Consider the following 12461-nt stretch of genomic DNA (forward strand, 5'->3'; position numbering starts at 1 on the left):
AGGTAGGACACTGATATACATACATAAAACTAGCAAGCCTGGGCAAGCCGATGACGCCGACATTCCGGCGCCACGCGCTGTCGGAGCGGCCCGACTTCGCCGACGGCCGCTTCAGCTGCCGCGACCGCAAGCCCCGAGACGACAAGTTCATAGGTGAGGACACTGATATACATACATAAAAAAAAAACACTAGATAACGCAAATGCATCTACTTCACGTGTCCGAACCCCGACCGAGCGTCGAGGTTGGCCGTCGCGGCCGACAGTCCACGCGCGTCAGTTGTTGCCGCCGGACGTCCGCGAAAACTTAAAAAATGCCTCGTTGCGTGATAATTAACTGCAACGGTACAAAAATTGCGAGCATCCCAAGGCAAGGACATATTTCCCTATCATACCATAAATTACAAACACGTTAACAGATATACAGTGTAACACAAGGTACCCGAAAGATTTTAACCACGCACTTCTGAAGCCAAAAGAGGGGAAAAATGTTATACGAGATTAAGTAAATTTCGAAAAAAAAACCCCTTTTTCTTTTTCATGCTTTTGAATTTGAAAAGTTAATGTTATATGTAAAACTGGTGCTTCAAATGATTTTTTTTTGTGTAAATCCTAGTTTTTGCAAAAGTTACTGGTTATTTTTTGACAATTTAGTAATTTTTTAATTATTTTATGCGTAAACTCATTTTAAATCTATTTTTTAAGTATTCCAAGTTATGATTCCAATGATATACCTAAGTAAATTTAGATTAACGTTACAAAACTAATTTATCTGGTGGCCTAGCGGTAAGAGCGTGCGACTTGCAATCCGGAGGTCGCGGGTTCAAACCCCGGCTCGTACCAATGAGTTTTCAGAACTTATGTACGAAATATCATTTGATATTTACCACTCGCTTTTCGGTGAAGGAAAACATCGTGAGGAAACCGGACTAATCCTAACAAGGCCTAGTTTACCCTCTGGGTTGGAAGGTCAGATGGCAGTCGCTTTCGTAAAAACTAGTGCCTACGCCAAATCTTGGGATTAGTTGTCAAGCGGACCCCAGGCTCCCATGAGCCGTGGCAAAATGCCGGGACAACGCGAGGAAGAAGACATGAGTTTATAGCATACGCCAACACACTTTCATGTAGTTTAAATAGAAACTGCTTAGTTGTCATAACACAATGGAGTCAATTAACTTAAGACTGCTCCATAACCTATGTACATTTTCTTTGCAATTCAGCCATATGGTGAAATTGCGCATGTATTGAACAGAATAGATTTATCCACCTTCTATCGAAATTCAAAGGTGATCTCCCTTATTTTTTATTGTATCGGTTTATTTTTTTTACAGAACTAGGAAGAAATAGAATCAAAGCTCCCGCCAAGCCCCTAACCCGCTGCTCGCCCACCAACAACGTGCCTCTAGAAGTAGACAAACCTGAGAAGAAGCGAGAAGGGATCTCCAGGAGCAACTACGTCAGCCTCGCCAGTCTCAAGATCAACAGCAAGAAGGAGTTCGAGAAGAAGAGAGAAGACAGCTCGCCCGTCGAACGGGTCATTTAGACAGGGTACTGTAGATTTTCATTATTTGATTTTCGACCTTAACACAATCATGGTAAAGTCGATATTATAAAGTTTGTGCTTGAATAACCGTTTTAATACATTCGATTATATACTATGTTGGAATGAACATGAAGTCTATATTAAAAGCGTCGTGGCATGGCAGTATAAATAATATTCACTTTATTAGTGTGGGTTAAGGTCGAAAATCAAATAGAAACGTTTGTCAAACAAATTTTGGAATACTCGAACTACTGCAGTCGATGAACTCATGTAACAAAGAAGAACAAGAATTAGATACCAGTGTTGGCTGAAAGTTAATAAGAATTGACGATTAACCGTAAATTGAACCGTAAACTTCAACCGTCCGTTACTGTTTACGGTTCAATTTGTAATGGTTATGTCCAATTCTAATTACATTCAGCCATCACGATACGATGTTTTATAAATAATCCTAAAGATATGTGTATAGAAACAAAGCCATGACGTGTATTAATACAACACTCAAGACAGTTGGAATTTTAGGATTCCTCGCCTTCCGGACCATTCCCAGTATACTTGCCAATTGCGGCATATTATATATGTTATAATATTATGGTTTGTGCTTCTGCGTAACTGAGATAGGAACGTTTGTATTGAAGCTTTTGCGTATACCAGGGTGTTTCTACGAAATCATGTTAAATATAAAGCATAAAATGTGTATCATCGTCTATACCAGAAACTTCATAACCGATAAATAACGATACCTTTATATAACGGTATGACGTCATACCGGTTTAATCCGAACCATTTAGATAGCTGAATAAATTTATTTTGCTACCGGTAAATAACGGTACCGTTATTTTTTCTGGTACCTTAACCACTTTCATAAAGGTACACTATTAGCTTAGGCGTCGTTGCAAAGCCGCCCGCGCCTTGTTGCGCGTTCCTATTGGATGAAGCTGTCTATATAAGTGTAAGCCCGTAAGCCCTTTTGATTTTATTTAATACTATCTGTTTGGCTATTATAACGGTTAAGGCATATACCGGAAAAATACCGGTAGCGTTATTTAAAAAACGGTAGCGATACCTTTATATAGGAGCCGCGCGGCCTAACCGGTATAATGTATCGGTATCGTAATTTTATACCGCTACTATACCGTAACCGAAATCAGTCCCCGAATCAATCACAATTGACTTGACAGTTGTCAACCTTAATGCAAAGACTTAAAGTGTATCAATTGGCAACTATCAAGATATCCTGTTTATATATTAAGTTGTGTAGTTGTAGGAGCACCTATAATCAAATATATTACACGTTATTATGAATTGTAGGAAAATATACTTTGGACAATTGCACACTAAATCAAGCATTCGTCCTTATCTAACATTTTAAGCGCGAAAAGGACGGTTGTTTGTATGTGCTTGTCTTTTTAACTGCGGCCAAGCCGGACTTTTCTAGAATTTATACGTCAGATTTTGATGCAGTTTATTCGTAGTTCTGAATACATATGTTATCGTTGGGTGTTTGACACTACGTAATTGAATGCGGTCAATTGTTTGTACGCTTTGTTAGTTATTATAATGTGCGTGCGTGGCTTCGGTTTGGTACTTGTATGTTAATGTGAAGTCTTTCTATATCTCATGTCGGGTCTGGCACGAGCGAAAGAGACAACACACACTCTCACTTTCTCAGTAGAAAAAGGCGGCAAATTTAAAAAATGTAGGCGCGAAGGGTTGACTTCCCATAGAAAATCAGAACTTCGCGCCTTTTTCTACTGACATGGGTGTGTTTGAGTATATATGTGTTTTTGCACTAACTGGTTGAACTATTAATTAAACATGGTTGAAAATGTGAAAATTATTCAAAAAATACAATGGTTAAGACAAAGACAACTGGAATGTTCATGAATCTACATATCTGTAACAACAAAATCAAAAATTACAAACATGTTAACAGATATACACGTTCTGTAAATTAAGAAGTTAATACGGTCACGTCTGAAAATATCGGTACGAAAAAAGTGCCAAAAATATATATTTATTGCTCATATATTAAGGTAGTGTATACACATTTTTGGCACATTTTTCGTACCGATATTTTCAGACGTGACTGTACCTATTACGAGACTCCTTCAGTGTGTCAATCTTGTAGTGCATAAACACATTTTGGGTGGCGCGATACTTCGGGAAGTGCTTCGTAGTTAGTTTGTTGAAAGCGGTGCCTTGTTACAAGACTTCGATCTAGCAGGGCCTTATTTTATACAGTTTGCTTGTTTTTTTATAAGTCTAAAGGCCATTACACATCAATGAAGTTTTGATAAATATATCGTGATATGAATTATTACATATATGTATACATTTATATGGCCAAGGAAATCTGTCATTGATCACAGACAATAATCAGACCTCATAGACAATCGTCAGATTTTTTCGAACCATAGACGTTCAGATTATGAAATGATTTGCGACAGCACACATTCATTCATCTAGGGAGGACACCTCAATAGGCAATCATGGTCAAATAAACAGTCCGTCGTTGGTCTATCATACGAGTATAAATCTTTTTAAATTGTAACTTGTAGCTGTTATAAAATAAGGCCCGGATGGGGGCATTTTATAGCGTTCGCTTGTACATTATACACGAGTTAGGTTTTATATCAATGTTCTACCGTTCCGTAAAGTAATGTAACATACCTAGTGTTAAGAGCAGTGTTGGCCGAAACGTTAATGCAATAACCATTACAAATTGAACCGTAAAGCGTAACGAACGGTTACAGTTTACGGTTCAATTTGTAATGGTTCAAGGTCAATTGCAATTAACATTCGGTCAACACTGGTTAAAAAATGTTATTCGCAATGTAGTTTTTCGACTATTTCGTAAGGTGACTACCAAAACTTCATAATTACTGCCACAAGTTCAGGGCCATAGCGAACTTTACTAGTGATGAAATAAGGTTAATTTTTGTTTGATTTTTTGCAATTAGTTTTGGTTATCAGCTGACGATTTTTTCAATGTCGGTTATACTGAGCCTTCCTAAGAATAAAACAAACGTAGTGATCTATAATAAATAATGATACTGCAATAATCGATAAATTGTGGATGTAGATTTTTGATCTACGAAATTATGTTACTGTACTTATGTGTATGATTATTGGGATATTTTGAAGTATTAAGATAACATTTTTATTGAAATATTAATGTCCTAAAATATACATGACATCTCATTTCAGAGGTCGAATAAATAATGATACTGCAATAATCGATAAATTGTGGATGTAGATTTTTGGTCTACGAAATTGTGTTACTGTACTTATGTGTATGATTATTGGGATATTTTGAAGTATTAAGAATACATTTTTATTGCGATATTAATGTCCTAAAATATACATGACGAATGTCTATCTCAGGGGTCTCCAAACTTTTAGACCCGAGGGACGTGCTGTGTCTCCACTTGTGACGTAAGAGCGCGAAGCACGAATAATTTCGTACACTGACACACCATTTCCTATCTCTGTACCACGCTTATAACCAGTAGAGATCTTAATCAAAAACTCTTAACAAATCTTATTTAAAATAACACTTTTGAGTCATGTCCATTCATGTTGCAAAATTTTATACAATAAAATAAACTTATATTAAGAATTCTCGGATCCCTTCACATCGGACATAGGTAATTATTGAAATTCATAATGATTGTCATTAGTCATAATTCTGAAACCGTTAACTTCTCAGGATTTTCGTAAGGATAGGTTAGGTTAGGTTTGTTTTATGGCAATCCTGAAATGTTATGCGTTTCTGAGAAAAACCAAAATGTGACTAACGAAAATGCGGACAAACAATACATTATGACTTAAAACTTTGTGGGAAACAATAGAGACCCAAGAATTTCCTCGTAATCCCGCGGATCACAGGTTATAACAGTTATAACTATTTTGCTGTCCCGCCGATGATGCCGCGGCCATTGCCATTGTGCAAGCGGAACAGCGATATAATTATGCGCGTGCAATAGAGACAGGAAATAGCGTGTCAATATACGAAATTCTCCGTTCCTTACTTTAGAATTTGGCACTCTCCGCGGGTCAAACTGGAGAATGCTGCTTTATCTAATCTAATATATAGTATTTTATTATTCTTTCCAATAGGGTTATTCCCACTAATTACTATCAAGTTGTTACCAGTGGTAACTACTGGGAATTTATTTCCCACAGTGTCACCAAATCGAGTTGGTAACTAGTGGGAATAACCCGTCCAATATTGTATGTCATTTTGGAGCAATATTACATGGATGGCCTTAGTAGCTTTTTATACTAGATGTTCAATATTACATAATTAGGTGCAAACTTGCAATAATATGCGTTTGTTTTCTTATCTAATGGCCTTGACAAATATTTAAAGTGCCATCGAATATTTATAACTATTTCTATAAGTATTGAATTTATCTGGCCGATTAATTGAGTCTCATTTACATATTCTAATAATTATGTAACATATTTAATTTATAATCTTACACGTTGAATCTCAAATAAGTATCTCTTCTTTAAAGTTAATTTCACTAATTCTTATCCAGTTGATTTTGGAATCTTTAAGATATGATGTGACTATGAAAATTGTTGGAAAATGACCAGGTTGACTATTTCGTGTCGGTCCTTTGATGGTCTTTTTGCCATGGATACCGCTATCTCTTTCCGATAAATTTATCCTAGGCGCTTACAGCTGGCTGAGTTGTCTACATTCCGTAATCTAAGACTACATCAAAAATTGTATTGACTTTAACTTTTCTTGAGTAGCGGCAAATAATGTTTATATTTCCTTTATGGCTGAAAAATCATGTAAAATATTTTTACTACACCAACTGGTAGAGGCCCTCTTGATTGTTCAATAACTAATGAGAAAGTTGCATTTTATCCACATGTGGGGCAAAGTAATCAGATACTTGTTTTGAGTTGTTTCCATATGTTAGCTGGTAAAATTGACTTTTAAATGTTGATTTTGAATGATTTGGTTTAATTTTGTTTGATATTTTACAGTTAGAATTTTCCTCGCGTTGGTGTGGTTAAAAATGTTGTGTTTCACTCGGTGGCTAAATTTGTTTAACAGTCGTGGCTTGAAACCCTCGCAACGCTCAAGATTACACTTTTCAAACCACTCGCTAGGTTCGTAGTTCAATTTTGGAGTCTCGCTTGCTCATGTATCAATATTCGCACGAGCGGTTAAACAACAACTTTGCCCCCTTGTAAAACAAATAACCATAAAAACAATTTTAAGGCTTTACCGTTTTGTCAATCAAAGGACAAATTTCGTACGAAAACATTTTAGGAAAATGACACAAAGTTTATTCTTAATATTATTTGTCGAGACTACAGTCGCATGTAGTGACATGTTTGTTATAAAATTATGAACATTGACCTATCGGTTATATTAGGCCGTGTTTGGTTCAAATTGAACTATTATATTGTAATGGGACACTTTTCGATCCTGCGTCGGTCAGCCAACGCGTGGTTTTCGAGAATGCTTCTCGTTATGGAGCGAAATATCTGAAGCAATTTTCAACCTGAAAACCTAACACGTAATAATATGTTTGATATGTCTGATTTTGTATAAATTTATCTCGAATTTCAGTATTTTTCAAGTTGGTTAATTATTCTTCAAATTGTGTTCTTATTTCAAACTGTAAAACTTACGTGAGACACAGACATATTGAATATTGACACGAATCACTCACGTATTTTTCAGTCGAAGATGACACAAGATGCTGGACATGTATTTGTTTCGCTCCATCGAAGAGCTCCAACGGGAGCACTTGTTGGAGCGAAACATGTCGAAAACGTCGCGTAGACTAAAGTATTAGAATATGACAATACATTAACTATATTAATTTATTAACATTCGTAGCTTAATTTTTAATGTTTGAAGTCTGAAGTTTATTTTGAAACAGGGTGCCATTTTGTATTTTTCATAATAATGCTTTGATCGAAATAATTTACCTGGTAACTAGAACTGCATTATGATCATTGGTGATTCAGATATTTGAAATAACATTTGACGTTCTTTTTAACCTGCAGAGACTGAGACGAGGGAATTTTATAGAACTTGGCCCATTTAAATTGTTAGAGTCAAGGTATTAAATATCAACGCACACGTGCCAATAATATGTACACGGTACCTTAATATATCGACAATAAAATAAAAATTATAGTACATCATTACACAAACTGATTAAGTCCCACAGTAAGCACAGTAAGGCTTGTGTTGAGGGTACTTAGACAACGATATATATAATATATAAATACTTAAATACATAGAAAACACCCATGACTCAGGAACAAATATCCATGCTCATCACACGAATAAATGCCCTTACCAGGATTTGAACCCGGGACCATCGGCTTCGTAGTCAGGGTGACTACCCACTAGGCCAAACCGGTCGTCGAAGTATACAATAAGGTTGTGTATTTAATATCTTGACTATATTTTTTTGACTCAGAATCACGAAATGTTTCGATACTAATACGAGAAAAAATGTGTTCAAATTTTTTTAGTATTTCGTTACTATTTTTCTTACCTAGACTTTGTATGACGGTAACGAAATGGAAGGATGGGAATTTTGGTACACTGTTTTCTACCATTAAGATTGAAAGATCTCGTGTTCTGAGAAAAATAACAAAAATTCTCAAATTTGATAAAATAGAGTACATTAATTAAATGGTCCAGTAACCAATTCGAGTTACCCGTCGTATTTGTGGGTACAGTCGACGTCAAAGATATGTTAACATTTTTAGGCATAAGGTGCAAAAGTGTTAACATGGATTTGACGTCGACTGTACATAAACATTGGTCTTCTTTGGTAAAAATCACCTTAAAATTTTATTTGTGAAGGTAATTGATATTATTCATTACGTGTTTTTTTTTTAATAATTTCGATGAAAGCATTGTTTCTGTTTACTAGTGTAGAGTGCTCACGTATATTTTATCTGTGATACATTTTGTTTGTAAAATGTTGCAATAACGAGTATTATAGGTGTCTAGTTTATGGTCATAGTTACGTTGAAGTTGAGGTTACGTTGGCGCTGGCTTTCATACCAACTATACACAAGGAAGGACTAAGATGCGTTAAGTATTGCCGCTGTTTAAAAACTAAAATCTACTTCATTTTTCAAACTGCACCGTCTATAGCGCTGGGGAGCGTACAGAACCTGTAGGGGGCGGTATTGGCGTAGGCAGGTACCGGCCTGGGGGGCAGCTGCCCCCTCTAGAGCTCTAATTTTACTTACATTGTATGCCCCTCTGCAGCGTCTAAGCAATATGTCCCAAACCCACTAGGGGGGTCACAGGCATGCACGGAGCAAATAACGCTATTTACATTTTTTTAAATATTTTAGACTACTTTACGCGTCTTAGTTTTTTTGATTGTCTTGAGGCAATACTAGTAAATTTCTTGCCAAAATTGTAGTTCCGTGGAATACGAACAAGATATATTTAACTTATGTTTGTACGAAAGCTAGGTACACTAATTCCTTCCTAAGAATATTTTAACACATTAACAGTGTAACAACGAGTTTTTCCGTCTCCTGCATTCCAGATTTTATCTGTAGTATCGTTTAAGTACAAATCAATAAAGGATTATATACGATGTTTTGTTTTCTTGCTAACACCGTCCCTATTTCTCGGTTTTGTAATTGTGAAGGTAACACAACACAGTTATACTTTCAAACACTACTGACCGGCTAGCATGAGTTGCGTTGTCACGCGCGAGTCTATACTTGGAGTCGCCCAAGATGTATGGAATCGTGCAACTCATGCTAACAGGTCTGGACTCGTCATAAAAAAATAGAATAGATAAAAAGCTTTTTCACACCAATGACGAATATATCCGCACCGTAGCTCGTAGGTCCAACGCCGAAGACAGATTAATCTGTCAACGACCACAGAGCAACATAGACCTACGTGCATGTACATAAAGTTCAATTTCAGTTCTGACACTTCGGTGATACCGCGTCGAAAAGACCTTTTAGTTTTGCAATCCATCCCCTGAGAAAGTGAGTAGGTATCTTACCTTCAAAAACCTTTTATAAGGCAGAGGGAATAAGTATTTATATATTTCTCACCCTCGGTTTTAGGGTTCAATTTTGCATAATTATAATATAAAGGTTGTCTCTTGGTGTTAGCAGTACCTAAGTGAATCCTCTAATTTTACCGCACCGCGTGTCTATCACAGCTGTAGGTGGCGCTGTGTACTATCAAACAGTTTCTATGTTTAGATAAAACTAAAATGCTTTGCCTTCTTCAATGTAATTTAGTGCATTTGACAACAGTCGAGCAAGTTAATTTTTAAGTTTCGATGTTTAAAAAAATAGTGTCCATTTTTACATACGGCGTCGTATAGAGGTAAATTACTCATTATTTTATACCTACTTATGTCTATAGTTCGTTTTTTAGCATTAGAAAAAACGTAAACAATCTTGACGTTTTTTTATTGAAAAACGAAAGCAAAAGAATGTAATATATTTCATATATGATTCAAAATTGTTACATATTTCCCGTGACTTATTTTTCAAGTTTTTTTCAATAAATAAGACACATAAATCGTTTACCTTCTTTGTATTGTGTTATCTCACCATGGTTTCATCATAATATGTAGGTATGAATAAATGCAATAAAAAAACCATAAAATATATCTTTATTAAAAAACAAATACAAACGGGTCAACCAAGAGGGCACGACTTAACTATTCGTCTAAATTACCTATAAACTAAACTAGAAACATAGTTTTAATACAATGATTGAAGTATTCGTTAGAAATCTATGCGTAAATAGGATACAGAGTGCATATTGTCTTCTTTGGACATCGATAATCGAACATGAGGGCTCTACAGACGATCAAACTTATTGTACACACTTTTCAAACCATAGGAAAATAAATGTATGGTCTACCTGGGTGCGTAGCCAACGTGGAAATCGTTTACGCTCCGTAGCGAACGAAACGCAACTGTCACTGCCGCACTAATAAGTATGGAAGTGTTAGAGAGAGATGACTACGCTACGCTACGAGCGTTACCGATTGACACGTTGGCGACGCACCCTGGGTGTCTAGCCAAGGTGACTATCTCTTGCGCTACGACAAACAAAACGCTTTGTGTCTCTATCACTCTTCCATATTTGCGACAGTGACAGTTGCATTTCGTTCGCTACGGAGCGTAAACGATTAGCATGTTGGCTACGCACCCCGATGATAGAGCCCGTCTAAGCTAACTTTGTACCTACTCGAATAGAAAAAGTTAGGTAGTGTCATAAACGATATTTCATAGACATTTGACATTCATTATGACATAGTTAAACTTCATTGCTAATGCCACGCAGAGCTTGGTCCGTCTCTAGATCCTTCCAAGTTTTACTTGTGAATCCCGCTCCTACTTTCACATTATTGCACAATAAAATTGACCGTCTATAAAGGACCTCGCCTTAAATTAATGATACAAATTACAGTAGGCTGTAAATGGAGTAGATGAGTGTAAAATTGACTCGGAAATAAATACCTTTTTGTTCAGTTTTGTAAAGATAACTACTCCGAAAGCATTCTAAAAATAACTTTGCAATTAAAACCCTAAATATAATTCATTCTACTGGTCTGTGTGTATAGTAAAATAAAAATAATAATCAGTTATTGTAAATATAAGCCTGGCTATATAAAATATACAGATGAAGAAGATAAAAGTGCTGGACGTGCTGATATTAAAGTTTCAAATATCAATGGCAAAAACATTGACGTATTATGTATTAACTAGTAACAATTACTCAACTCTATGGTCTTCTGGAAGAGATCAATCTTTAGCGATAAGACCACCGGTTATCTTCCTCTATCTTTAATCAATTATTTTTCTTTAAGCTGTATCTGTTACTGAGGTATGCCACTAGAGTTTTCCATCTTGGCATATTTGACCTTTTTTTTCGAGACCCCCCCCCCCCCTAGCGTCTTTTCAGCGTCAGCGTCTAGTCAACGCTATGGAAAATAGCGTCGCTGCGCAGTTGCGCCAACGTTGCGTCGAGCAGCAGCCAGAGTTGACTAGACGCCGACGCTCGGAAGACGCTATAGTGTGGGGTCTCTCTTGCTTGACCCATTCACCGCTAATTAGTTGCGTTATCGTTTGGCCTCAACGAAGGGAAATCCATGATATCGGCTACGACGTAGCGCTACGAGCGTAGCTCAGCGGTGAATGTGTTAAGGTCTTCTAGTTTAGTACATAATAAATCAATGAGAATGATTTCCGAATTACGATCGTATTTTGATAAGTTTCGAATGTTTTAGTGTAAAGTGTTAAGCGTAATATTAATACATATAATACGGACAGTGTCCTCTAACTATGCTAATATTCGACTTTTATAGTTCAAGTCTAAATGTTCATTATGTTTGTATTAAAGCTTGTTTAAACTGCGATTGTGGAGATCATGCCCAAAGGGCGCTTTAACTCCATAGTTGTCAACTTTGTCAAAACTTATTGAGAGCTAATTTGTACCAAACTGATCAGGGAGCCTACCGCGAAAACCGAAATTCGCAAATTGCTGGGATCTTTCTCTTTTACTCTCACTAAGACGTAATAAGAGTGACAGAGAAAAATGCCCGCAATTGACGAAATTCGATTTTCGCGGTTATAGCCCAGATACGTCTGTGAGCAATACTACAAAATTTTATATTTAAAGGAAAAATCCACCCCCCAAGGGTGTGGAAGGAATGAAAAGATTTGCGCGGTCCTGAGGGCCTCTCTCTCGCACTTGTAAATTCGTACGTAAATGTGACAGGGAGGGAACACGTCGAACGTGGTTCGCGTTAGGCTTCCGTAGCTCAGTTGGTTAACAGCGATGCACAGATTGCAGAGGTCTCGGGTTCAAGCCCTGCGTATTTTTATCCATCTTTCCTTTAAATATGAAATTATTCGAGAGCTAT

The 12461-nt window shown here is 36.7% G+C and overlaps 1 protein-coding gene across 1 annotated transcript; it reads left to right on the forward strand.

The window, feature by feature from the left end:
- The first annotated feature begins 27 nt into the window (after positions 1 to 27).
- Positions 28 to 9152, forward strand: LOC133529092 (uncharacterized). Its single transcript, XM_061866714.1, has 2 exons — positions 28 to 153; positions 1331 to 9152. The coding sequence occupies exons 1-2, from the start codon at positions 51 to 53 to the stop codon at positions 1540 to 1542; spliced, it is 315 nt and encodes a 104-aa protein (XP_061722698.1). The 5' UTR covers positions 28 to 50; the 3' UTR covers positions 1543 to 9152.
- The last annotated feature ends 3309 nt before the right edge of the window (positions 9153 to 12461 follow it).

The sequence above is a fragment of the Cydia pomonella genome, chromosome 20 (genome assembly GCF_033807575.1).
Source record: "Cydia pomonella isolate Wapato2018A chromosome 20, ilCydPomo1, whole genome shotgun sequence".
In the NCBI taxonomy this organism is placed as follows: Eukaryota; Metazoa; Arthropoda; class Insecta; order Lepidoptera; family Tortricidae; genus Cydia; species Cydia pomonella.

Coding starts and splice junctions, on each gene's coding strand:
- LOC133529092 (XM_061866714.1), top strand. CDS start 51: ATGACGCCGACATTCCGGCGCCACGCGCTGTCGGAGCGGCCCGACTTC. Junction 154..1,330: donor CCGAGACGACAAGTTCATAG/GTGAGGACACTG, acceptor TTTTTTTTACAG/AACTAGGAAGAAATAGAATC.